Source organism: Brachypodium distachyon, chromosome 1, assembly GCF_000005505.3.
Source record: "Brachypodium distachyon strain Bd21 chromosome 1, Brachypodium_distachyon_v3.0, whole genome shotgun sequence".
Classification (NCBI taxonomy): domain Eukaryota; kingdom Viridiplantae; phylum Streptophyta; class Magnoliopsida; order Poales; family Poaceae; genus Brachypodium; species Brachypodium distachyon.
Genome location: NC_016131.3, coordinates 45,279,473 through 45,306,544, shown reverse-complemented (window position 1 = coordinate 45,306,544; position 27,072 = coordinate 45,279,473). Strand labels below are relative to the sequence as shown.

The window sequence follows — 27,072 nt, the reverse complement described above, 5'->3', positions numbered from 1 at the left end:
GTGCGGCCGAAGGCGGACGGACAATTGGCGCGTGGGCTGCCGGGTTTTCGCTCCTCGACACATGGCGCGCGCCGGGTCGTTCCGTCTGGGCCGGATCTGTTTGCCTGAGCGGGCTGGGACCTTCTTTGGGCCGATGCAAGATGCAAACTTTATGACCGACCACACGACGATACCTTAGCCAGTGGGAAATACTCCGAGTATTGTATCTCAGCTCATTTCCCAGCTGATCCAAAAATAATTAGAATGGACGGATACATAATGTTGGTTCAAGATGTATTGCCATCTCCTAAAAATACAGTTTTTATTTGGTTCCAGGCAACAGCATACTGGAACCTGGATATAGAACAAAAAAAATACGACACGGTATAGATTTCCACCAGATCAAGTAGTACAGACAGACAGACAGAAGACTCCTTGGCTAGGCCCCAATGCATTCTCTGTGGAACAGAACAATAGAATATCCCAGTAGTTGCCTCTACATGACGACAATTTCTAGAAATTCCCTCCCTTTTGCATTACATGAAAACAAGTAGAACCGGCTGGAGATGGCAGCAAGACGTTATACAGAGAGCTCTCAATCTAAAACGAAGATGGATGTATCTAAAAATGCAATGGATCTCAGATCCTCTGTTCATAGTGAAGTGGCAATGGCTATTATCCGATCAGTAATTGCTTCCATCAAAATAACACCGAGCTTCCCCCCAAAACCATCACTGTTCTGGCCAAAGATTTGTGGAGCAAAGTAGCGCATCAAGGCTTGAATGGGGCAAATACTACCACCGAATTGTGTCCTCCGAACCCAAACGAATTCGAGATACCTGCATAGCAATATCAAACTGGTAAGAAGGAGAGGGAGGGAGACGGAAGAGTACAATAACGCTATAAAGCATATGGTTTGTTACTCACCGACATTCACTTCGTGTTCCGCCTTTACATTAGGTACCGTGTCAAATTCAACCGCTGGCTCCCGGTTCTGCAGTTAACAAGTGTAACTCTTAGTTTTTCATCTAGTCATACTGTGCCTCAGGTTTATACTGGGCTACTAACTAAATTATCTGTAATATTCTAAACCAATACTTACAAACTGGTTTATGCTTGGATGCACCAATCCAGTGTTTATCGCTTTGATAGTAGCAATTGCTTCCAATCCACCTGCGGCGCCAAGGCAATGCCCTATCATGGACTGCAAAAGGAGGATATGAAGATCATATTAAAGAAGGGCAACGGATCAATATCCTTCAAATCACAACGGCAGGACAAGTAACTCACCTTGGTTGCGTTTACTTTTATCCCGGATGGGTCCTTAAACACTTGCTTGATGGCATTCATCTCTGCCAAATCACCAGCAAGAGTGGATGTTGCATGAGCATTTATGTAATTCACCTGCAAATAGTCGTTTGTGGTTTATTCCTGTCATATGTAACTTCAAAGCATTTGCCAAGGAAAACTAGATATCTATAACAAGTATCATTATACATCAAATATACAATACCAATAGTGCTCATTTTGAAACATCAACACTGAAGCTAACTTTGAAAAACAAATGGAAACTTTGCAAGTAAAAGGTAAACTGTGGAAAGATGGCAGAAATAAGCATTAATGATTTACAATTACATACAACCCCTAACGAGTTAAAATGTTACTGGATAAAGAAAACGATAATAGTTCTAAAACTAAATGTAGCAAAATTACACAACTAGGAATCATGATTTAAAGGATCACACATATAATTGCCCATTATGAAGGTGAATACAGAAGTGGTGTTTTCAAGGGTGAAATATTTCAATTACCTCCTCTGGGGCCACACCAGCATCTTCAAGACTTTGTCTAATGCATGATGAAACACCAAGACCATCGGCTCTTGGGTCAGTCATATGGTAAGCATCGCAGTTCACAGCACCTCCTAAATACTCCGCAACTATTGGAGCCCCACGTTTCATAGCATGTTCTAGGCTCTCCATGACCTTTTTCAATTTGACAAAATGAAGGGATTAGAGGCGCAATGAGTCTAAACTCCACAAGAAAATGTACAGCTTCTGAAATACTATTATCATTATGATTATGATATCTGATAGGACTATCAAGGATGCCTGACGAAATAAAAATGTCAAAACTTCAGTAAGTTTAGAAAAACAAATATTCTCGACCGTATTAATCGTTAACCTGAGTACCTAAATCAGTAACAGTTATTACCGAACAGATTGTTAAAAACAAATACTGCCTCCGTCCGGAAATAAGTGACTTAGATTGTATACCCAAGTCACTTATTTCCGGACGGAGGGAGTACATCAGTTTCACTTTCTAGGCTACAGGATACGATCATCACTACAGGATATGACTATCACTACAGGAAAATAAATAAATGGCAGGATGATACCAGCTTAAGGCCCAGTTCTTTTGGGGGCATATCTAGGAAGCTGCCCTCCTCCCAGCTTCGTAGAAAAGCCGCCTCCAATTTTGGTTAGGTTTACAAACTAGTTTAGAAGCCTAACCAAATTTGGGGGTCGGCTTCTCCAGGAAGCCGGGGGAGGGCAGCTTTTCGGAGAAGTCAGTCCTGGAAGCCGAAAAGAACTAGACCTAAGTCTAATATAAAATATGGACTGGAATAATGTTCAAATAGCATATCAGATTCACTGACAGTTACTATTGAACCGATTGCTGGAAACAAATTTATTCATCATAGACAGCGGTATACAGTCCGCAATAGCCCAGTCTAATTTTTTTTCAGTAAATTGATATATAACCTATACTTTAAAATATATAATCTGGAACAGAATAATGTTCAAGTAGCATACCAGTACTCCAGCTCCTTCACCCATGACAAAACCATCACGCTCCTTGTCCCAAGGCCTAGATGCAGTTTGAGGGTCATCATTCCTCTGTGAGAGTGCTCTACATGCAACAAACCCACCAACACCAATTGGAATAATTGCAGCTTCAGTGCCACCAGCAACCATAATATCGGCTTCGCCTCTGCGAATATGGTTTGCTGCAGCGTAGAAACAGTAGTTCGAAGTAGCACAGGCAGTCGAAATAGAGTAGTTTGGACCCATGAAACCAATATCCATGCCAAGCAGGGCAGACCCCATGTTTGTTATTGCATACGGGATGAAGAAAGGAGTTATCTTTCTGTAGCCCTTCTCGATAAGATTCTGGACACCATCAGAAAACACTTGGAGGCCGCCCATACCAGTGCCCACAAGTACACCAGCCCGGGCCTTGTCAATCTGTCAGATAGAGCAGTTATCTTGTCAGCAACAAACAAATATAGCAGAGTGGGACAATAAATAACCACTTAGTCTCTAACTAGATACAACCAAATAGAGCAAAGTAGAGAAAGTAACATTCTTACAAAATACTAGTCCATTCGCTCATAACCTACTGATACTACCCAAAGAACATATTGAAGTTGCTAAATCTTGGCACAAGTAATTCACTGCCAAGATTATACGATATTTTCTAGAGATTACACTCTTGGCGACTTCCTGCGAGGAAGTACTTGCCCTGATTTTAAGATTGTATTCAACTACCCTTTTACAACAATAAAAAAGTTAATGACATCAACTCCCAAAGTGTGCTTCATCATCCTCTGTTTGGCATCAAAGAACGGAATTAAAAGAGCATCGCATTTCAACCAATGTACCACAACCAACAATGTCTGTCAGAATTTTACTTTCTTAACTGCTAGAGATCTACCCCTATGATCTTTACTCGTAACTCGCCCCCACTGTCCCTATTTGCCAAAATCAGATGTCACATCACCAACACAATTCAAATTCCAGCGTCTCCATCTCACCATCAGCCAATTCTCCTTGGCATTTGTACTAAAAATCCTACTATCCTCGGAGATCACATTGCTAACCAACAAAAGGGGAGAAAACGGTCATTCGATCTATCAAAGGCACCAAACCGACCACACGGTCACTTTCCAAGAGCGAAAGCTACCGGCTTTACTGGCTAAGAACTTAAGTACAACGGTAGCTTTAATTAGCCGCTGATCCAGTTAAGCAAAGGGTCAGCATTTGAATCGAGCTGCGTTAGAACTTGGTACCTTGCCCATGGCCTCGGAGCCGAGCGGGAGGCCAGCGGCCTCGAGCGCCTTCTTGCCGCTGACGATGCAGTAGCGGAGGCAGTCGTCGAGGCGGCGGTCGTTCTTGCCGTCGATGTACCCCTCGGAGGAGAAGCCGCGGATCTGGCCGGCGAAGCGCGTGGGGAACTTGGAGGCGTCGAAGCGGTCGATGGGGCCCACGCCGCTCTCTCCGGCGAGCAGCCGGTCGTAGTAGGCGTCGACGTCGTTCCCGAAGACGGAGACCAGCCCCATCCCCGTGATCACCACCCGCTTCTTCGGATCCGTCTCCCGCCGTGGCGCAGCCGCCGCCGCCGCCGCGGTGGCGGAAGCGCGCACGGAGATGCGGCCCGGCCGCCGCCCGCGAGGGGCCGCCGGCGCCACGGAGGCCGCGGCGGTGGGGAGGAGGAGGCTCTGCATGGCTGAGACGGCGGCGGGAGGAGGGGCGTGGCGATGGAAACGAGGCGTCCGGGGTGCGCTGGCTGCGGGGTTGGAGTCGGGGTGGGGTGGTGGTGAGCGTCTGTATCTATGTAGGGTGGGGTGTGGGGCCCTGGGGGTTGGGTTTCGGGAGGCTTTGGAGGCGACGGAGAAGAGAGCAGTGGGTTGGTTTTCTCAACGAGAAATGAGAAATGGGCGGACTTTGCAATGCTGTTCCTTGTTTCCGGCCTTGTGGTTCAAGGAATGCTGCTCCGTGTCAATCGGAGAATACCTGTGTAAAATGAGCAGTTCAGTTTATAGAATCGAAGTGCCTAGGCCCTAGGAAAAAAATGGATTTAAATAGAACAAAAATGTTATTTACTCACGGTACTGATAGTAGCATGAATTGTGAGGATCCAACCATCAAAATCAAACAGCTTTCTCCGATAAAATTGTACACTCTAATTTGAAAAGTCTTCAAGTAGTTACCAAATTTTTTGAAACTACTAATTAGCTGCCATTTGTCAATTTGTCTGGTAAATTTGCGATTACTTTTTGTCATCCGAGGAAATTTAACGCACGGATTGTGATGGATCCATCCATCGGAATCGAACAGCTTGTTATGATGAAATTGCACATCCTAATTTGAAAAGTCTTCAAGAAGTTATCAAAATTTGAAAACCACTAGTTAGTTACCAAGTGTCAATTGGTCTTATAAATTTACAATTACTTCTTGTCATTTGAGGATTTTTGGTGGATTTGGGGACTCGTGTTAGCGTAACAAAGGAGGGTGGCGCACATGAGAATACCCCAGAAGGCACAAGTGGGCCGCCAAGCCGGCCCAGAAGGAACTGGCGGCTGCCTGCCTGGCTTGCAAGCCAAGATTGGGCCCATTGAGCCCTGTAACCATTCTATTTAGCTAGGAAGGCAACTCCTTTGTAACTTGGCTTAGAACAGGATGAACACAAGGTCGGACAGTTGTGTGGGTGGTTGGGAGGATCGGCTGCCGAACCAAAACAATTCCACCTTGTTCTTCGCTAGATCTGAGTAGGTTTAGTAAGTTCCTTACATCTGGCATCAGAGCCATCGACCCTGGAAATTCCGCATCATTCCCACCAAACTCGGTTCGCGGTCGGCCGCCACTTGGCCGCCATGGAGAATTTATCGCCGGCGGAGTGGGCGATTTATGATCTCCTCCTCACCGATCTCACAGATTCCATGGATCGCAAACTCAAGGATCAGCACGATAACATGTTGACTGCTGTAAAGACTCTCCTCTCCGACGTCACCACTCGCTTGGACGCCTCCACCGCGAAGATCGACGCCTTACGCACCGAGCTGGGTGCCGATGTCGGCGATCTCCGGCTGGATCTGGATCGGCTACTCACGGGTGAGAAGCTGTCTCCCTCCTCGACCAAGCCGGCTGCGTCACCTACTGCTGACGGAGGGGATCCTTCTGGATCTCCACGCGCTCGGCCAAAACCTATGGGCGTCTATGTGCCGCCCTATGCTCGAGGTACGTGAGACTCACCCCCGCCTTCCACTTCGACCAATTCCCTTCCTGATTCACCAACTAAAGCTGATGCCTCCAACTTTGCACCTCGGGTGGGATTACCACGATTTGATGGCTCCATGCCTCAACTCTGGCAATCGTGCTGCGAGGATTACTTCCAACTTTGGGGAACCACAAGAGCGCTGGATTTCTTATGCGATGGCTCAATTCGAAGGGGCGGCAGCGCGGTGGCTTGAATCTATCAAGAGGCGCGTTCCTCGAATTTCATGGGACAAGTTTTGTGTTCTTCTCCAGAAACGGTTCGGTCATAACCAGCACCAAGTATTGATCCGACGCCTCTTCCACATCAGTCAGACCACTACAGTTCTTGATTATGTTGAACGCTTTGCTGAACTTCTAGACCAACTGACGGCTTATGAGACAGCGCATGATTTCCTTCATTATACCACCAGATTCCTTGATGGGCTTCAACATGCAGTTCGTGTCCTGGTTGCCTTGCAGCAGCCCCGTGATTTGGACACGGCCTACCAGCTCGCATTGCTTCATGAGGAGTTGGGTGATGGTGTCACTTTTCAGAATTCTCCGGCTGTGACAGCTTCGTCCTCTCAGCGGCGCTCTACTGTTGCTCCTCTCGTGTTGCCACCTCGCCCACCAGTTCAGTTTCGTCAGACTGATGATCATCGTTTCCCTGATAAGCATCGCACTACTGCTGTGGAGGATAAGTGGACTGCTCTCAAATCCTACCGCCGCGCCAAGGGGCTGTGCTTTGTATGTGGAGCACGTTACAGCCGCGACCATAAGTGCCAGGGATCAATCCAACTGCATTTCGTTCAGGAGATGATTGATTTCCTACAACATGAAGATTCTGACCAACAATTTTTTGATTCCAGTTCACAAGTGGATGAGCAGTTAATGTCTATCTCTGCCGCAGCCGTGGGAGATGCCAAGACTTCGTCTTCTACCTTGAAGCTTATGGTCAGCAACTCTTGTTCCTCGTTGATTCAGGTAGCACTCATTCCTTCTTGGATTCCTCCTTGATTCCAGTCATGCCAGGGGTGCAATTGTTGCGAGTTCCTATTCGCGTTCGCGTTGCCAATGGGCAAATCCTACCTTGTTCTCAATTCCTACCACAGGCTTCTTGGAATTGTGCTGGCCATACCTTTTCCGGTCGTTTTCAGTTCATTCCCCTTGGTTCTTATGATGGTGTTTTGGGCCTGGATTGTCTCATTCAACTTGGCCCTATGACCGTTGATTGGGGACAGAAGTGGATGTCTTTCACTTTTGCTGGGCGCCAAGTGCTTCTTCAAGGCGAATTACCTGCTGAATTAGCTTACACTGTGGTTGAATTGTCTGCTGTCTGTGACACTACTTCTGCAATACTGGCCCCTGCAATTCAGACTGTTTTGGATGAATTTGCATCAGTTTTTCAAGATCCTCAAGGTTTACCTCCAAGGCAGCAAATATGATCATCTTATTCCCTTGGTTGATGGGGCTCGACCAGTCTCTGTTCGACCCTATCGTGTCACTCCTGAGCTGAAGTCTGAAATTGAACACCAAGTGCAAGAGATGCTCGATTCTGGTGTTATTGTTCCCAGCCACAGTGCTTTTTCTTCTCCTGTTATACTTGTCAAGAAGAAGGATCATTCCTGGAGGATGGTGGTTTATTATCGCCACCTCAATGCTCTTACAGTGAAAGACAAGTACCCATTACCTTTTATCGATGAACTTCTTGACGAATTAGCTGGTTCTAGTTGGTTTTCCAAACTTGATCTGAAGGCGGGTTATCACCAAATTCGGTTGGCACCTGGCGAGGAATACAAAACAGCGTTCCAAACTCATCATGGTCATTTTGAGTTCAGAATGATGGCTTTTGGATTGACTGGCGCACCGGCGACTTTTCAGTCTGCCATGAATGCAACCTTGGCCCTTGTTCTCCGCAAGTTCGCTCTTGTCTTCTTCGATGACATTCTTATTTACAGTAAGTCCTTGCTTGAGCATGTTGATCATCTCCGCCAAGTCCTTTCTATTCTTCACTCTCATCAGTGGAAAGTCAAGTTGTCGAAGTGTGAATTTTCCCAGAACAGCATTAATTACTTGGGGCATGTTATTTCTGGGGTTGGTGTTGCAACCGATCCTTCCAAGATTACCACGATTCGTACCTGGCCTGTTCCTCATACTGTCAAGGAGGTCCGTGGTTTCTTGAGGATCACTGGCTATTATCGTAAGTTCATTCACAATTATGGTGTTATTGCTAAACCTCTTACTGAGCTTCTTCGCAAGGGGCAGATTTTTATCTAGACACCTACTCATGATGTCATTTTCGCACATTGCAACAAGCCCTCATTTCTGCTCCTGTTTTGGCCTTGCCGGATTTCCACAAGACATTTGTTATTGAGACTGATGCTTCTGATTGTGGAATTGGCGCGGTTCTCATGCAGGACAGCCATCCTATTGCTTATGTCAGTCGATCTCTTGGTCCTAAGAACCGTGGTCTTTTAGTTTATGAAAAGGAATACATGGCAATCCTTTTAGCTATTCAGCAGTGGCGCCCCTATATTCAGTTTGCTGAATTCCTTATCAAGACTGATCAACGTAGTTTGACCCATCTGGCTGACCAACGGTTGCACACGGTTTGGCAGCAGAAAGCTCTTACCAAACTAATGGGTTTTCACTACAAGATTGTTTATAAGCAGGGTTGTGATAACAAAGCTGCCGACGCCTTATCCCGCAAACCATTTGATGACCACAATCTCCTTGCTTTAACAATGGTCAAGCCAGTTTGGCTCGAAGCTGTCACTACTTCTTATCACACTGATCCTAAATGTCAGGCTCTTCTACAGCAATTATTGTTACAACCTGGTCACACCATTGGTCATTTTCAGTACAGAGATGGGTTAATCAGGAAAAAAGGGCGACTCTACATTGGTAATGACCCTGCTCTTCATACTCAGTTGATTCAGGCCTTGCATTCTAGCCCTGTGGGGGCAGGGGGCATTCTGGTGTCCCTGTGACTTATCAACGTGTCAAGCAATTGTTTGCTTGGCCAGGGCTGAAGCAACAAATTCATCAGTTGGTTCAAGCTTGCGATATTTGCCAGCATGCTAAGGCTGACAGGTCAGTTTACCCTGGACTTCTGTCTCCTCTGCCTATTCCTCGTGGGGCATGGGAAATGATTACTTTGGATTTCATTGAAGGGCTTCCATGCTCCAATTCTTATAACTGCATTTTTGTGATTGTTGACAAGTTTTCCAAATACAGTCATTTCATTCCCATTCGACATCCTTACACTGCTAAGCGTATTGCTGAAATTTTCATTGATCAGTACTACTGCCTGCATCGTATGCCATTGTCCATTGTATCTGATAGAGATCCCATCTTTACGAGCTCTTTTTGGAAGGAATTCAGTTCAGCTTACCACTCCCAAACCGATGGTCAAACAGAACATGTGAACCAATCAGTTGAGTGTTATCTTCGCTGTTTTATTTCAGCGCATCCTTCTCGGTGGTCTAAATGGTTGCCCTTATGTGAGTTTTGGTATAATACTAATTGGCATACTTCTCTGGGTAAAACTCCATTTGAGGTGGTTTATGGACAGCAACGTCGCTACTTTGGCATTACTCCTGTGGACAGTATTGCCTCTCCTGACTTGCAACAGTGGTTGGCTAATCGAACTGTTTTGCTGGATTCAGTTCATCATCATCTTATGCGTGCGCAGCATCGTATGAAACAGCAGGCTGATAAACATCGGCAGGAACACCAGTTTGCTGTGGGTGATCGTGTATATCTGAAGCTGCAACCCTATGTCCAATCCTCAGTTGCCTCGCGTGCCAATCATAAGCTCTTGTTCAAGTATTATGGTCCCTATGTGGTTCTTTCTCGTATTGGTGAAGTTGCTTATCGGTTGGATCTCCCTAGTGGCGGTTGCATTCACCCTGTGTTCCATGTTTCCCAACTCAAGCAAGCTCTTAGTGCTTCGGTCCAGGTATCTTCTGATTTGCCTTCCCCTAATGATCTGGTTCAAGTACCTGTTCGTATCTTGCGTAGGCGCCTGCACCAGAAGGGTGTCACTGCTGTTCCACAGGTTATTGTGCAATGGAGCAGTTTCTCGGAAGATTTGGCCACCTGGGAGGACCTCCTCGATCTTCATCAACGCTTTCCCTTTGCACCAGCTTGGGGACAAGCTGATACTCAAGGAAGGGGGGATGTCAGCGTACCAGAGGAGGGTGGCGCAGATGAGAATATCCCAGAAGGCACAAGTGGGCCGCCAAGCCGGCCCAGAAGGAACCGGCGGCTACCTGCCTGGCTTGCAAGCCAAGATTGGGCCCATTGAGCCCTGCAACCATTCTATTTAGTTAGGAAGGCAACTCCTTTGTAACTTGGCTTAGAACAGGATGAACACAAGGTCGGACAGTTGTGTGGGTGGTTGGGAGGATCGGCTGCCGAACCAAAATAATTCCACCTTATTCTTCGCTAGGTTTAGTAAGTTTCTTACAACTCGGTATTTTGATGCACATACATGGTTGCTAGTTTCAGTAAGATCAAATTAGAATACATATCCACCGTGACGTTAAGGCTCAGTTTGGAATTGCTGAACTGTGTTGTGTTGAACTTATTCTATAATTTGCTGTGAAAAAATACACACGAAAATAGTGAAAAGTTGGTTAGCCAAACACGAAAATAGCAAAAAACGGATGAAAAATACGAAATTATGATAATCTACCGCAATCTCAAACGGAGCCTCACTAAGGAACCGTGTGGTGATATACATAAAACAAAGTTTCACTTTTCTCTCGCGAGGGCACGAAAAAAAATCAAAATAGAGTCCACGTACGTCATGGTTGACAAGATTTCGTGTTCTCCCTCGCATTATGTTTAAGGTTTTCTTCCAAGTTTTGGATTGGTTGAGCAACCTTGTTACGGAATACTATCGTTTTTTCTTAACGAGAGCGTTGATCCATTTGAGTCTAGTTCTTGGGTTTCTCCGCAGCTGGGGACTTCAAAGCCACCATTCAAAGTACACACGCAGAGCGTAGGCAGGTCGGCCGGCGAGCGGAGGAGCTGCCAGCATTGTCGATCGGTTCGTGCGCCCGTGCATTCAATTTCGACGCGCCCGAGCCTTGTAGCTGTCTGGACGAGCCGGAAATGTTCGGTGCATCAATTCGCCTCGCCTGGGGGCCAGGTGCTCGCTCGTTGAAGCATCGCACGTTTAACTCTCTGTGCCGAAAAGGGTGCAGTACAGTACTACTCCAGGAAAGTTTCTTCCTGTGCTAGTATAAGTTTTTCTCAGAAAGGCGATCGGCGATCCTGTGCTTGAAGTTTTGTTTTGCACTGAAAGGCCTGTGGAAACGCAAGTGCCAGGACACTGGACGTCTGGACTGGAGCAGCTAGCACTGCAGGTCTGCAGCGGTGAAGTGCCGTTTTCAGTTAAAACTTAAACGGTTGGTACCGGTGTTTACTCGCGACGGTGGAACTTTACTATAAATGGATGGCCGGAGAAAATAGCAGCGTACTCCGTACTACGGATCCACGGAACCACCACCGAGGCTTGATGCAATTGAACGACTAGTCGATCCATCACCATCAGGCAGGAGCTAGAGGAGGCGCTGGATCGAGTTGGTGCTATCCGGATCCCGCGAGCGCACGTGATTAGCTGGCCACTCCGGAACAGATCTGATCATGTTCCTCCTAATGCCTCGGCACGTGATTTTGCTTTGATAAGACTCGTCTGATTTTATGGCCACGGCAGATCGAAGCTTGATTCTAACTAAGATAACGTTTGGTTCATAAAATATGGTGGAATGCAGTGATATAGTTTTAGATTTGAAGATGTTAATTAGTTCCTGGAATACATAAAATTGAAATGGAAACATTTAATTGTCCAAAAAGTTAAAATGAAATATTCTCCTAATATGTCTAACCAATCCAATCTCAAGAAGGTAGGAATCGCCTGGTCCCAAATGAAATAAGTGGTTCGGGTGTTTGGTTCTAAGATATAAAATACTAGAACCATTCCGTTCATATAAGAATAGAACTGTCATTCCATTCTACCTTGCTACCTAACCATGTAGGTGTCGTGGTACGGCCTTGCCAACAGGGTACCTTTCGTCTACTTCGACGACACAGTGTCATACGGTGGCTCGACATATCAGTGTTTTTCGACATCGTCGGCATTCCTTGCTGAGATTAGCATGGTTCGAGAGCCTAGATTTCTTCTTTGTCGTGTTTCCTTTTGGCATATGTTACTGTAACCCGTTCTAGTCCAGTTCTTTCATTTAAATTAAACGGAGCACATTGGCTTATGTTTGCGGCAGTTCTCTAGAAAAGAACTATTCAGACAATGTTTAGGACTAGTTTTTGTCATGATTACGTCTCCAAAGGACAAAGCCTAAAGTTGCATGGCTCAGTAATCGCAACTGAACAGAGAACATAAACAAGTAAAGTTTGCTGGCAAATGGTTTACTGCAAACATACATAGCTGGGATGTTAGAAGCAATTCATCCTTTTCCTTTTGACAACAAATTCATCATTTCTCTTCTTTTTATAATATACAAGAAGCAATTATACTATGGGCTGCATATGGGCCTTATGTTGGAGAAATCGTCAGGATGAATTTGTGCAATGGGCCGTATGTTAGAGAAAAGAAGACCCAAGAGATAGAATTGTCAAGCTTGTCAAAATCGAGTAGACCCTCCTTATGGGCTGGGCCTATCTCATGGATGCGAGGGCACACAATGGATTTTGCATTTCCGCGAAAGGAAAACACAATTCCGCACGAATTTCAATTAAACTGTCCAATAGTTCAGTTTTCACAAGATGTCAAAATCTGTTGCCTAAAAATTACCAAAGATCCTCCGAAAAAAGTTTACCAAAGAAATTTGATTTTTTCCGTCTGAATACCGATCGACGTTCGATGCATTTGTGATTGGTTCAGACGTCCCTTGCAATCCTCACAACGTGTACCGGTGCACAGTTCGTACGTCGTCCTGCTAGTACGTCTCAAGCATGCATGAACCTGGACTCCTGGAGTCCTGGACCTTCCTAGTAACTAGAAAGGGCCTGAACACAGCCGGACTCGAAAAGGCCCTCCCTACGGAGCCCTATCTACCCTTTTTTTTTTTGAGTGGCCCTATCTACCTAAGATCGGTTGATCTAAATGCCAACGCCAACGGCTGTACGTACCAACTAACAAGGGGTCCCTGATTGAGCTGAGTCCAGACAGTAGTTCGATCCAGGGCCAGCTGCTGATGGATCCGTCGTGTCGGCCCATACGCGCTGCGTTCGAGAGAGCGCTCGTAAGTTAGCTGGAGCTGATTTGTTGCCCGTGGACCCGCCTGCAGGGACCTCGCTTTAAGGTGGTACGGGGGTTGGCGACACGGATCTCTCCGCCGACGACCAGTCGTCTCTAAATCTTCGATCCAGGACCGGCATACAGTAGGTACATTTTGCGCAAGGAGATGTACGTGGAGAGATCGATATCCAGGACGCGCACGCTCTGCAAGGCTGCAGGTCACCATAGCCCTCCAGTTAGCTTCACCTCGATCCTACTCCTTCCTATACGCAGCACCGGCAGGCCGGCATCATGCACAACACAAGCCACAACCACAAGGCGGTGGAAGTAAACTGCCGATGCCACAGCTGACCGGATCGAATAAATCGAATCCGCGGTACCCGGGGTACGGACGAATCATGCATGCAACGCATGCGGCCGTACCAATCCGGTTGTAGTCATGCATCAGATATACTTTTCGGTTTCTAAACCAGCAAAAGAATTCAATTTCAACCAGTTTCTAGCAGTAGCCCAACACATCAAATTCTTCATACGAGAAAAGGCTGGTCCAGAGTAGCTTCGCGAGTTTCTAAAAAATCCCACATTTCTTTGTCCCAAAAGGGCTCTCTATTTACAGGCCAAATGCCACCGCGGATACGTACCGGTTCAATCTATTTTCTCACGTGACCTCCTCTCGATTCCTCCAAGTCTCCTCTCCTCCTCGAGTCTAGTGACGATTAGGGTTCCACCCAAGCCGCCGCCGCCGCCCCACGCCCCTTCGAAGCCATGTCGTTACCACCTTCACCTGGATAACCGGTGCCGCCTCCTTGCTGTTTCGCGGCGTCCTCCTGCGGATTCGTGTGCTGCCGTTGCCCTGCTGGTTGGGTCCGTTCTCCCAACCTGGCCGGGAGGACCCTACTGGTCTGGAAGATGCAGCACGATCGATTCGCTCTCCTGTCAGCCGTTGTTGTTGATTCACTCTCTCTTCTTGGAATAGAATACTAGTTCTCTGTTCGAGATCTTGATTAATTTTGGGCATTTTTGCTTTTCAAGTACTACCTCCATCCCGAAATTATTGTCGCGGCAGCAATTTTGCGAAAAGCACCCTCTATTTTTTACAACTGAGCATCACCGTCCTTTCCAATATAAGCCTGTCTGCACCCTCCTCCTCTCTCTCCGCCCTCCCCCTCTTCCCGACGCGCTCCACTCCCCCTTCTCCCCGCCGCCGCGCTCCCCTCCCTCCTCTCCCTCTCTTTTCTGCCACGCTTCCCTCGCCGTCACCGCACGCCACGAGGGAGCTTTCAATGTCGAGCCCGGTGGCGGTGAGGCCAGATCCGGCGGCAGCGAGCCGGGATCGGTGGTTTTCGAAGGGGAGGAGGGGGACCAGGGGCCGCCCTGCCGCAGCCCGAGGAGGAGGAGCAGCAACGAAAGAGGAGGGCCTTTGAGTTCCGGCGGCGGCGACGAGCCCGGATCCGGCAGCGGCGACGCGACAAGGGGGTGCGACGACTTGGAATTATTGTAAATCTGAGGACGTTTTTGTAAAACGATGTTTGTGAAGTAGCTGCGACAATAATTTCGATACAAAGGGAGTAGTAAACACGTGATGCCCGATGAACTAATTCATTTTTCGCAGATTGATTGCACTTGCATGTATGTAGCTCTACGTAGAATATTTGTATGTGTTGTTGAATGTCATACCAGTTTCACCAAATGGACAGAATTATCTTATTCTTAGAGAATATAAAAATAACAGTAACATAATATGTCAATTTTACATGACGCTTGTGTATATGTGTGGCAAATTGATAAAATAAGGATAAAAGTTTAGACAAGGGTATAACAGACATTTCAATATACAACTCACACATGCGAAAAGCTAAAAAGAATTGGATCGGAGTTTCTCTGTGGATTTTCCCCACCACAGTTTCTATAGGTAGAGAAGTTAAACCCATTTTTCGATAAGCTGAAACTAAAAAGGACAGGCCCCGACTGAGTTAGGCAGCCAATCAGGCGTTGATTATGCGAACCCGTCAGCTGTAAGCGCGAGTTTGAACGGCGAAACCAACGCATACGCACGTACATGCACATGGCGTCTACTGGCGCGAGCGAGCACAGTACGCGTGCGTTGGGAGCTCCTCCCCTGGGCCCTGCTTCCCGCACATGCCTTGCCGGGTCCGGGCTCTACAGCCACCAGACCAGGACCAGCTCGTCCAAGCCCAGATGCATGCATGCACACGCTGGCTTGACCATAGTTGCTCTCAGAATTAACCAATCATATGATTAATATCTAATCTTCACCGTAGTGTACAGAGTTATAGTGGTCATGCATTGCATATTTGCATTGCATGTGTAGGAAATCCTCGGACGTGCGTAGAGAGATCGATAGATCAAAAGTGGGAATCCTAGCATGTGCCTAGCTAATAGCTTAATTAGTGAGCTCTTTTACGGTAGCTCAGATTTAATATGGACCGTCCATTCGTCTTGATCCGGTGGCCAGTATTATCTGGTACTCCATATTTAATCTCACGGAGTACCTGTGCAAAAAATGTTGGAGTACCATGAATCGGAGGGCAAAATCGTAATTGCGTGAGGAGGCTAGTGCTTTTCCGTGTGCGTAAAAACGGGTTCTTGCGTTGCAATTGAAAAAAAAACAGATGGAGATGTTGCCCCACTGGTGGAGCAGAAGAGGCCGCCACGCCGCGATTAGGGCGCGGTCGATCGGACGAAGCCACCGCCTGCCGCTCGATCAGATCGCCGCGCCGGACAGAGGACGAAGATGGAGATGCCGCTACTGCAGTTGATTCATGCACGCACATGGCTTTCGATGAATGGATTTATCTCTCTCTCCTTCTCTCCTAAAGGCTTGTTGATTAATCACTTGACGGTCCAAGTGATTCATGCATCTTAATTATCTAGATCGGGTCCCTCCAACTCTCCAAGTGATTCATGCATGTTCTTTCCAAAGGGCTGCTAATTAATCTAATTAATCACTTGATGATTCATTCAACGCATCAACGATGCTCCGCCGCCGCTCGATTGGGGTTCCTCCAATCGAATCAATCCGGATCAGGAGGGATTGCCGCCGTCACTCGACTGGGCCGGCCCAAATTGGCGTTTTTATTTTTCCTGGATTAACCTTCGAAAAATGTTTAATTTGCCCTTTATTATGGACGGTGAGATTTGCTCGGTACTCCGTTATAAGTTTTTGGAGTACGTAAAATTCCTCTAATTAGCTAGGATCGGTCTTTTAAGTTGAGTCATCCTTCCATGCACGTGTACAGGAAAACAACAAGTTTTTGGAGCACCGAGGTACTGTAAAATTTCTCTAATTAGCTAGGATCGGTCTTTTAAGTTGAATCATCGTTCATGCATGTGTACAGGAAAACAACAACCGAGCATCCTCGACAAAGGACCTTTCAGTTGTACGTGGATTCCACTACAGGGGTGGATTTTGTGGGGTAGTTATTGTCGATGCATGGTGTTGCATGCCTGTCGGGTTAGTTCCTTGAGACGACAAGATTAATTAGTTAATCCAACGGAGCTAGCTCGACAGAGTAGCTAGCAGTAGTCTGCAATGTGTAGGTATCATTGCGATCATGTTCGTACGTATATGTACGATCGGTTTGTCGGCCCCATGGGCGGGGTTAGGAGGCACCATCCGTAATTGGCCTTCCACTACCATTAGACGACGATTAGTGGTGTTTGGAGTAAGATATGCCAGTAACTGCGTGTCTAGCTCTCCGGCCTCATCTCGATCAGTTCTCCAGCTAGCTAGGGGTCGGCTTGAGCTTGCCATGTGAGAAGATGCTTATTAATTGGAGGAAGCTAAGAGAGATTCATTAATTCTGTACGTGGCCAGTTAATGATTGATCTTCTCCACATGCTTTGAGCTCAACGCTGAGGAGTTGAAACAAATTAAGTCAAGGTGAAGGTGGAGCATGTACGGGCCAGGTCTGGGTGTTTGACATTTTTCTCCTGTCACAAGCACTCAAGCAGGAGTACCGCGTTTTGCACCATGCCGTTCCGAGGAGTAAACTTTCTGTCAACACACGTATTAGGCCACAGGATCCAGAATCAACCAAGTACATAGAGCAGCATGCATGGGGCCGAAACATCAGTTTGGCATGCACGGTTGCCAGTTTGCCACAAGTGGATCGATTACCAAAGCAAGTCGAAGCGTGAAACGTACTGGAGTGCTCGTGCGTGTAGGTCCGTTTGTGGATCGATCCGGTTACAGGGAAACGTGACAACCACGGTTTACCCCCACCACGGAAAGGAGTTCTCCTGTTCCCAAGAGGGCAAGAAGCTGGGCATCGGTACTTGGCCGAAGCATCTCTCGCACGCTCCCCACGCGTGCACGAGGAGGATCGGCTACTGCTTCTGCTGCGCGTGACCCGGCCCCGCGATGCGCGCGCGTCGCGTAGCCGATCGATCGACGGGCCGAACTCCGATGCGCCGTCGCGTCACTTGCGTTGTACTACTCTCCGGCCCCGCGAGGCCGCCCGCCCGGGACGGGAGCCGCCATGCGTCCCGCGGGAAGAATAGATGACAGGTGGGGGCTGGCGCTCGCGTGCGAGAGGCCGTGGTTGACTTGGGGCGCCTTGGCCGCGCAGGCGCAGCTGCGCTTGCACGGGGGCCGGGCGGGTTCCAAGGCGCGTCCCTGGGCTGGCCGGGTTGGTTGACACGCCTGCACGGGGAGGGAGGGAAGGAAAGCGTGCCGTCCGTTTCCCGGGTCCGGATCTCACGGCCGCACATCCAGAAACAGAGAGAGATCTCCTCTTTTCTCTCCTCTAGTTCAGTGTAGCACTGCCTCGCCATTAGCGGAAGCTAACGGTTTAATTACCCGTCTCACGGCTGAACCAGTCTGAGCAGCGAGCACCCAGGACTTGCCTGAGATCAATACCATTCCAAGCAGTGCGTACTAACTAACTAACCTTATCCTACTGGACTACGGAGTTAAGTTAACTGCAAATGGTACTAGGACTGGTCAGGACTCTGAAGATGACGGTCTCACCCTCGCCCCCCGTCCATGTTACATGCAGGGCCAGGCCAACGCAAACCAACTTGCGGCACGCATGCTTCACGCTTCCGTCGTGCACCGGCACTTGGCAGGGCGTAGCTTCTCGCCCTCGCACGCTCCCGTCGTCACCGGCCAAATCACCACGCCACCACCCCTTCTTCCCCCGAGAACACACGGACCGCGTCGCGCCAGCCCCCGAAGCCGCGCGCCGCCCATCGCGTCTCGCAGTGCCCAAACGAGCAAACCGACAAACAAACAGCCCCAGACCCGTCGCCTTCCGCCGCTACCGGCACAGCGCGTCCCCCGCCCCCGCGTCGCCCTTGCCGCGGCCACTTTTTTTCTTACTCCTGCTCCTCCCGCGGCAGAGCGCCAGCAGCCAGCACCCCCACCACGCCGCGGCCCCCGCCCCCCCCCCCCCCCCCCCCCATTTTTTAAACCCACCTTGTCTCCCTCCTCAATCTCCCCCCTCGGACCATCTCCGCTCGTGGCTCGCTTCCTCCCCCCAACTGTCCCGTCCCCAAGCAGCAGCAGGCCAGCAGCATCCCGCCCCACCACCCTCCGTTGCTTTTCCCTTTTCCCAGCGCCCCGACTTGATTCCAAGCGCGTCGCCGCCTCGCCGGCCCGGCCGCCGGGACGACGGACGCGGTCGTGGGACGGCGGACGCTAAGCAGCAGCGTCCAGGAGCGGCGCGCGCTTGATGAGCGGAGGCGCCGCGGGCGAGCTATTGTCGTCGCGCGCCGGAACGGCCACGGGCGAGTGGCGACCCGGCTTCGCTGCGCCTAGCTCGCTTACGGGTGCGCACGCCTCGCTGCTGCTGCTGCTCCCCTGATCAGGGATTTTATACTCGCCGCCGCCTCCGCCTCGTGCCGCTTACTTTAGTACAGGAAAGGCGAGGGAGCCTTCCTACTGGATACTACTACTAGTCGATAAAAGGTTGGAGGAGCGACAAAAGGGAGGTGGATATTCGCGAATCCGGAGGCGAGATTTGGATCGGGATCTCGCCGGGATGAAGGACCAAGGATCGGCCGGCGTCTCGCCCGGCCCGCCGGAGGGTGAGATTCTTCTTCGTTGCTCACGCTTGCTTAGCTTACGGAAAAATTGCTCACGGATTCAGGCTTAAGCATTTGCTAAATGCTAACTTCATTTATGGCCATTGACGTTGCTGTACCGTGCATTCAGAGTTCGTTGTAGCGGTCGGTTGCAGCCAATTCCAGCGAAAATCTTTTGCATGGCCTTTCTATGAATATTATGTACTCCTATGTACGCTGTAGCAGCGTCTGATGGATGCACTGTAATAACTGGGCGCGCGTTTTGCGGAACAGGGGAGAAGAAAGCCATCAACTCGGAGCTGTGGCATGCTTGTGCTGGGCCTCTGGTGGCGATGCCACCGGTGGGAAGCCTTGTCGTCTACTTCCCACAGGGCCACAGCGAACAGGTGCATAATTTTTCTGTTAACTGTAGGAAATGTGCCAAATCATGACTAGTTTCTGAAAGTTTCTCTTTTTTCGGGTACTTCCTGGGCAGGTTGCTGCTTCGATGAACAAGGAGGTTGACGTCATCCCGAATTACCCGTCTCTTCCTTCTAAGCTGATCTGCAAGCTTCTAAGTCTCACCTTACATGTGTGTGGATTTTTGTTTATCCCCTTCTGTACTGTAGTTGTACCCATTCTACTTCTTTTTTTCTGCTTTACTGATTGGGCACACACAATTTTTTTGTCTGCACAGGCAGATTCTGAAACTGATGAAGTTTATGCTCAAATGACACTTCAGCCTGTTAGCAAAGTATGTAAGCTGACTTTTAATTCTGGTGCTATTTATCTTAATTCAAATGTAATAACATTTCTGCATATGTCAGTATGATCGGGACGCTATGCTGGCATCTGAACTGGGTCTGAAGCAAAACAAGCAGCCAATGGAGTTCTTCTGCAAGACGCTGACAGCGAGCGACACAAGTACTCATGGTGGATTCTCGGTGCCACGTCGTGCAGCGGAGAAGATATTTCCACCACTAGTATGCAGAGTTCCTTAGCAAACCTTGCAATAGTCTAAGATGAAATTATGAATTTATCAGATTCAGTAAATAACTGCCTTACCAGGGTAACATGTTCGATAGGACTTTGCGATGCAACCACCTGCCCAAGAGCTCATGGCCAAGGATCTTCATGACATCTCATGGAAATTCCGGCACATTTTTCGAGGTATGTTAATTATATTTATGCACAATTTTGTTATATTGGAATATGAGTTGATCTGCAGGCATGGTTCGCTGTCATGATTTTTTGTGTGGAGCCATTTTATGTTAGTGGGTAGAATATCAGGTGGAAATTTTCATTCCGTGAAAGTTCACATTTTCACAGAACTAAGAGTTAAAAAGTCTCAGATTTCACAGAGCTTACATTTGTGCAAGTTTCAAGATTGCATTTCTGATTATGAGAAGGGCAAATATTTGCTGAAACAGTGTTAACAAATTGTCTTCTTTTTATCATGCAAACACAGGCAAGTTGATCTTTTTTTACAGGGAAAAAACATGTCCTGCCCTCCACTACACGTCCTAAGATAATTATTTTTATGTTGGTTTTCATTGCAGTTTCACCTATTCGCATTTTGGCCGGATTCGCTATTAGCGTCCATTCTTTTTATTGGAACTCTTAAGGAACTCTTTGTACTGGGACACTGTGTCTCGTCAATCAACAACATTATGTACTTATTCTTCTACTTTCCCTGCACATGCACATGCAGGTCAACCGAAGAGGCACCTTTTGACAACTGGCTGGAGTGTCTTTGTCAGTACAAAAAGGCTTTTAGCTGGTGATTCAGTTCTGTTTATAAGGTAGCACAATGAAATTCAGACATTAGAGGGCCTTAATTTATATAGATTACCATAAACATTAATCCTACACTACTTTAACAGGGACGAGAAATCTCAGCTTCTCTTAGGCATACGCCGTTCCACCAGACCCCAACCAGCACTATCATCATCAGTTTTATCGAGTGACAGCATGCACATTGGGATTCTAGCAGCAGCAGCCCATGCTGCTGCAAATAGTAGTCCATTTACTATTTTCTACAATCCAAGGTAGTGCAGTTCTTACTTGATTGCCCACATGCACTCTCTGCATCCAGCACAATAAAAACTCATAACATTGTGAATGTTGTTCTGGATAGGGCAAGCCCATCAGAATTTGTCATTCCTTTGGCAAAATATAACAAGGCGCTGTATACACAAGTTTCTCTTGGAATGCGGTTCAGAATGCTGTTTGAGACTGAGGATTCAGGGGTCCGAAGGTATATGGGCACAATCACAGGTATTGGCGACTTGGATCCAGTGCGGTGGAAGAATTCTCATTGGCGAAACCTTCAGGTGTGCCACTAGTCTCTCTCGCTTTTAAATTCTATATAGCGCTGTCATGTCCATATAGTTCAGCTGTCTTTAGCAAGAAAATTTCTCCATCAATTATTGAACTTACATTTACACAAGCCAACCCTGAAACTGAACAAATATTATAGATAAGATCGATCTGACACAAAATGGAAATAGTATTTAGATAAGCTCAATCTGATTTTATCTCCTTTTGCCAAGATAGGTTGGCTGGGATGAATCAACTGCCTCTGAGAGGCGCACACGTGTTTCAATATGGGAGATTGAACCAGTTGCCACACCTTTTTATATATGTCCACCGCCGTTTTTCAGGCCAAAACTCCCTAAGCAGCCAGGAATGCCAGGTACAAATTTCTGCTTATCAAATTCTATATGTATGGTACTCGTTAGTGTACTAGTGTGGATTAGGAAATCATGCAAAAAAAATCACGAAAAGGGGAATACCCTGGCCTCTGCATCTAGCGATGCACAAAACTGGTAGTAAGGACATTGCAGACTTATTTTTTATGAACATGCAATGGTATTTTCCTAAATGTGGCTCCTTCTTGAATGTGTATAAACTTGTCATAAATTAACTGCATGAAGCCAGCAAATATGGATTGGATCGTAAATATAAATGAATAAACATAGAAAGTTATTTTCCTAGATATTTTTGTCTCTTGCTTGTATTAAACATTTAAACATGTGATCAATAAAAAGTCTGAAGTACTCATGTCTCGAAGTTAACATTTGATCAAGTTTCAAGGAATTTTCCAAAAATACAGTTTTTCTATAACTTCTGAACTTTATAAAACCTGCAGATGATGAAAATGAGGTTGAGAGTGCTTTCAAAAGAGCCATGCCATGGCTTGCAGACGACTTTGCCCTGAAAGATGTCCAAAGCCAATTGTTTCCAGGCCTGAGCCTAGTCCAATGGATGGCTATGCAGCAGAATCCTCAGATGCTACCAACCAGTGCCCCAGCCGTGCAGTCGCCATACTTGACCTCCAGTGCATTGGCTTTGCAGGATGGGATGGGCACTGGCAATGAAGACCCAACCAGAAGATTGAATATACAAGGCCAAAATATTGGTTTACCTAACTTTCAGGTTGGTTCAAAAATAGATCACTCTGTAATGGCTCAACATCAACAGCAGCCTCACCAGCTATCACAACAGCAGCAGGTCCAGCCATCGCAACAAAGTTCTATGGCTCTACAGCAACAGCAAGCCCAGTTACTGCAGCAGAATGCCATTCATCTCCAGCAGCAACAAGAACATCTCCAACGACAGCAGTCACAGTCACAGCAGCAGCAAGAACATCTCCAACGACAGCAGTCACAGCCACAGCAACAGTTAAGAACTGCTGAGGCAATGGAGCAGCACAAGCTGAGAGAACAACAGCCTCAAGGTGGGCAGGCTGTTTCACAGGCACAACTGTTGAGCCAGATCTTCCAGCCATCTTCATCTCAGCTACAACAGTTGGGTTTGCCCAAGTCACCTACCCAGCGCCCAGGATTTCCAGGTTTACAAACTGCGGGTGCTTTGCAACAACCAGCTCTGACTCAGACACCGCAGGTCCAGCAAGCAGCAGAATATCAGCAGGCCCTTATACAGAGTCAGCAACAGCAATTACAACAACTATCACAACCAGAAATGCAGCTGCAGCTGCTTCAAAAGATTCAACAGCAAAATATGCTCTCTCAGCTGAACCCACAACATCAGTCCCAGTTGATTCAACAATTATCTCAGAAAAACCAGGAATTTCTTCAGCAACAAATTTTGCAACATCAGTTAGGCGGTAGTGATGTTTTGGGTCAGTTCAAGCAATCTCAGCAAACACCTTCAAAACATATGACAGGATCTCTGACGCCCCAGCAGCTTGTGAGGTCTCAATCAGCACTTGCTGAGAGTGAGGATCCATCAAGCTCAACTGCTCCATCTGCTGGCCGTATTTCTCCAATGAATTCGTTGAGTAAAACACACCATAGTAGCAGGAATTTAACTGAAATGACAACATCACCACATATTGACAACTTACTTCAGGAAATCCAAAGCAAGTCAGATAACCGAAACAAGAATGATAGGCAGGGTAGCAAAGAAACGATCCCTGTGCCCAATCGATACCCAGTTTCAGATCAACTTGATGCATCATCTGCCACCTCCTTTTGTTTAGATGAGAGTCCTCGAGAAGGCTTTTCCTTTCCTCCAGTTTGTTTGGATAGCAATGCTCAAGTTGATCCAAGAGATAACTTTCTTATCGCGGAAAATGTGGATTCATTAATGCCAGATGCCCTATTGTCAAGAGGGATGGCTTCAGGAAAGGGTATTTGCGATCTGCCTTCTGGACAAAGGGATCACAGGGAGGTTGAGAATGAGCTATCCTCTGCTGCATTCAGTTCCCAGTCCTTTGGTGTGGCTGACATGTCGTTCAAGCCTGGATGTTCAGGTGACATGGCTGTTAATGATGGTGGAATGCCAAGCCAAGGATTGTGGAATAATCAAACACAGCGGATGAGAACTTTCACTAAGGTTGGTACCATTTGCTCTAATAATTTCTTTATTATGGATACCTACATGCACACTCCCAAAATTGTGAAGGCCCCTACTTTGAGACGTACATTTAGTGCACGCTGTACATGTGATCTTACCTGCTTCTCAACTTGAAGAAGTTATACTTGATTCTTGCTTAGAGGATTATAGTTAGAAACACTTGAAGTTTTTGTTTGTAGTATTCATTTTGTTGGATATGGCAGTCTGTTTCATCAATCGGTTTGCAAATGCTGTAGAAACTATTGGAATAACTATTTTTAGCATGTGTGTATAGAAAGTTCTTTGAATAAGGACAATGTGTCATGTAGCCAAAAGTCTCACTGGTCAATTGCCGCCATGTTTGGTACAGACTGATAATGCAAATTTGAAGTGCTCAATGCAAGTTGTTGGTTGTGATATTTTCTCCCTCTCCATGTCTATTTTGCCCATGAGTTATTCAGGTTTCTCTAGGACTAAACAATATCATTGGTTCCTTATGTCTTGTTCCAAAAACTTATTTGTGCCAAACTCATAACCTTAGAATCCAAGTATCTTTTTGATCAGTATTTACCCCTGAGTTGTTCTTAATGGGAGTTTGAAACCAAAAAAACTTCTCACTGTTTACAAGTAGTATTAATTATGTGCCAAACAATCTCTATTGGAAGGTTCAAAAGCGTGGATCTGTGGGGAGATCAATCGATATCACACGGTATCGAAACTATGATGAACTTCGGCATGATCTTGCATGCATGTTTGGTATTCAAGGGCAGCTTGAAGATCCCTATAGAATGGACTGGAAGCTAGTCTATGTTGATCATGAGAATGACATCCTCCTTGTTGGGGACGACCCCTGGGAGTAAGTTCTTCCCTTCCATTATTGCAGACCCAGTATTGGCTGCAACTCTTCCTCATGATTTGGAAAACTTTGTCTGCAGGGAATTTGTGAGTTGTGTGAAGAGCATCAAAATATTATCATCTGTTGAAGTACAACAAATGAGTTTGGATGGCGACCTTGGTGGTATTCCTTCCCAAACACAAGCCTGTAGTGCTTCTGATGATGCAAATGCATGGAGGGGTTCCTAATGTAAATACCAAACAATCTGTTTCTTACCATTGATAAAAGGATAGTGAGAGATTTAAGGATCCAATACACACCTAGTGTTGTTCTGAGGTTAGACCTAGAGCCAACTCACTAACACAATTGATCAAAATACTTTTGGCAGAAGATGTCCAGTGGCGCCTTATTTGGGAGCTCTTGACGTCTTGTTTCCCACCAAAATTGGGTAACTTTAATTTCTTTCCTGGCACACAAAATTGCTTCGAATTTCATTAGCTACCCCTTTATACTGGATTCCAGTCATTGTAATTAGATGAGTTGTTCAACTATCTGACTGTATATATGTGCCGTTTCTGTACCTCCCAAAGTTAGTTCTACTACTGAAGTAAAAAAGTTGTATTGTGGCAACAGAAAATTTGTTTATTTGTTCTGCATTGGTGTTTTGTTGATTAGTTTTGTGCAGAGTAGATGAGTCTGCAATATTGCATTGGTGTTTTGTTCTGTCAAGTGGAAGTAGGAGATAACCATATCTAGTTTAGATACAAGCCACCAAATAAAGTACTCCCTCTGTCCTGAAATAACTATTCTTATACAAATTTGCGTTAGTTATTTCAGGACGGAGGGAGTACATGGTACGAGCCTACCAGATACATCACAGTTGCATTCACTCAATATGTCGTCTAGGGTCAGGATGTCTGGGAGATTGCCATGCTAAGGTGGTCTTAACGGATACCACCTTTGTTCTTAAACGTAAGAAGTTCTATTTTGTTCTAAGTCGAACTTTTTTAAATTTGAACGAGTATATAAGAAATGTTAACATCTAGAATATAAATAAACATACTATGAATATATATATCATGATAAACTTAATAAAAATAATTTGGAGTAAAAATGTTTGTATATTTTTCAATAAACTCGATCAAAATTTAAGAAATTTGACTTGGAACAAAAATACTTCCTCTGTCCCGAAATAACTGATGTGGATTTGTATATTCTTCAGTTAATTCGGAACGGAGGGAGTATGACTTTTTATATTTCAGAACAGAAGGAATACAAAGTCTAAGGTCGACATGTCTCGGGGGAAGCCATGCTAGGGGTGCTCACAAAATTAAACACCATAATTTTGTTCCAAATCTATGGAACCGGGTTTTTTTGTTTGTAAAAATCAGGGTAGAATAATACAGTGAGATGCGGACCAGCGGAAACGAGGCTTCACGGATAAAATGGTGTGTGCTTTTCTATAGCTCTAGTACCGGTAACTGAATTTGGTAGTGGACGCAACCCACTTGCACTTTGGAGATTGAAAAAAAGGCAGGTCTATATTTGTCTTTTTGGATGCTGGATTGGACCAAGGTTTCGAGTAATTTGTGGGTAATTCGACCGTTGGTTGTTTCTCCAGTTTGGGTTGTTTATAGCCTGGTTTTGTAGATTTGGAGTGACATTTCATACTCTTGGGGCTTATTCGGTTCACAGAATTTTGAAATCATAGAAATATGAAAAGTAGAGGATTGGGATGTAGCATCTCTATTCATATGAAACGAATTTTACACAAAGAGAAAAAAAATCTGAAGATTGAAATCCTCAAAAGCCCTTGCATGGTTTATGACCAAGTTTGCCCTTTTCAGGAATTGTGATGAATTGTATGATGAAAGGCAATGTAATAAAGCATCAATATAATAGAATGGAAATAACATAAAATTCAAAATCGTAACTTGAAATAAAAACTACTCCCTTCGATTCATAATAAGTGTCTTGGATTTTCTATTAATTTAGTACAATGTTGTACTAAATCAAAGACACTTGCTATGGATTAGAGGGAGTACAAGTTTAAACCAATATTAATC

At 46.3% G+C, this 27,072-nt stretch overlaps 2 protein-coding genes across 4 annotated transcripts; one reads left to right on the top strand and one right to left on the bottom strand.

Moving 5' to 3' along the window:
• Nucleotides 1-261: 261 nt before the first annotated feature.
• Nucleotides 262-4,581, bottom strand: LOC100838454 (3-oxoacyl-[acyl-carrier-protein] synthase I, chloroplastic). Its single transcript, XM_003564101.4, has 7 exons — nucleotides 4,052-4,581; nucleotides 2,796-3,227; nucleotides 1,791-1,964; nucleotides 1,270-1,383; nucleotides 1,082-1,183; nucleotides 907-973; nucleotides 262-818 (listed from the first exon to the last, which is right to left on the bottom strand). The coding sequence occupies exons 1-7, from the start codon at nucleotides 4,484-4,486 to the stop codon at nucleotides 751-753; spliced, it is 1,392 nt and encodes a 463-aa protein (XP_003564149.1). The 5' UTR covers nucleotides 4,487-4,581; the 3' UTR covers nucleotides 262-750.
• Nucleotides 4,582-18,738: 14,157 nt separating this feature from the next.
• Nucleotides 18,739-25,680, top strand: LOC100838160 (auxin response factor 16). 3 transcript variants are annotated; one of them, XM_014897658.2, is made up of 14 exons: nucleotides 18,739-19,335; nucleotides 19,606-19,718; nucleotides 19,808-19,903; nucleotides 20,009-20,065; nucleotides 20,139-20,294; nucleotides 20,397-20,481; nucleotides 21,023-21,113; nucleotides 21,195-21,359; nucleotides 21,449-21,644; nucleotides 21,868-22,006; nucleotides 22,463-24,171; nucleotides 24,837-25,027; nucleotides 25,107-25,255; nucleotides 25,395-25,680. In XM_014897658.2, the coding sequence occupies exons 1-13, from the start codon at nucleotides 19,290-19,292 to the stop codon at nucleotides 25,252-25,254; spliced, it is 3,192 nt and encodes a 1,063-aa protein (XP_014753144.1). In that variant the 5' UTR covers nucleotides 18,739-19,289; the 3' UTR covers nucleotide 25,255; nucleotides 25,395-25,680. The 3 variants fall into 3 exon arrangements, with proteins under 3 accessions (XP_014753144.1, XP_003564148.1, XP_010227907.1); XM_003564100.4 differs by having other exon boundaries at nucleotides 25,107-25,680; XM_010229605.3 differs by lacking the exons at nucleotides 18,739-19,335; nucleotides 19,606-19,718; nucleotides 19,808-19,903; nucleotides 20,009-20,065 and having other exon boundaries at nucleotides 20,157-20,294; nucleotides 20,380-20,481; nucleotides 25,107-25,680.
• The last annotated feature ends 1,392 nt before the right edge of the window (nucleotides 25,681-27,072 follow it).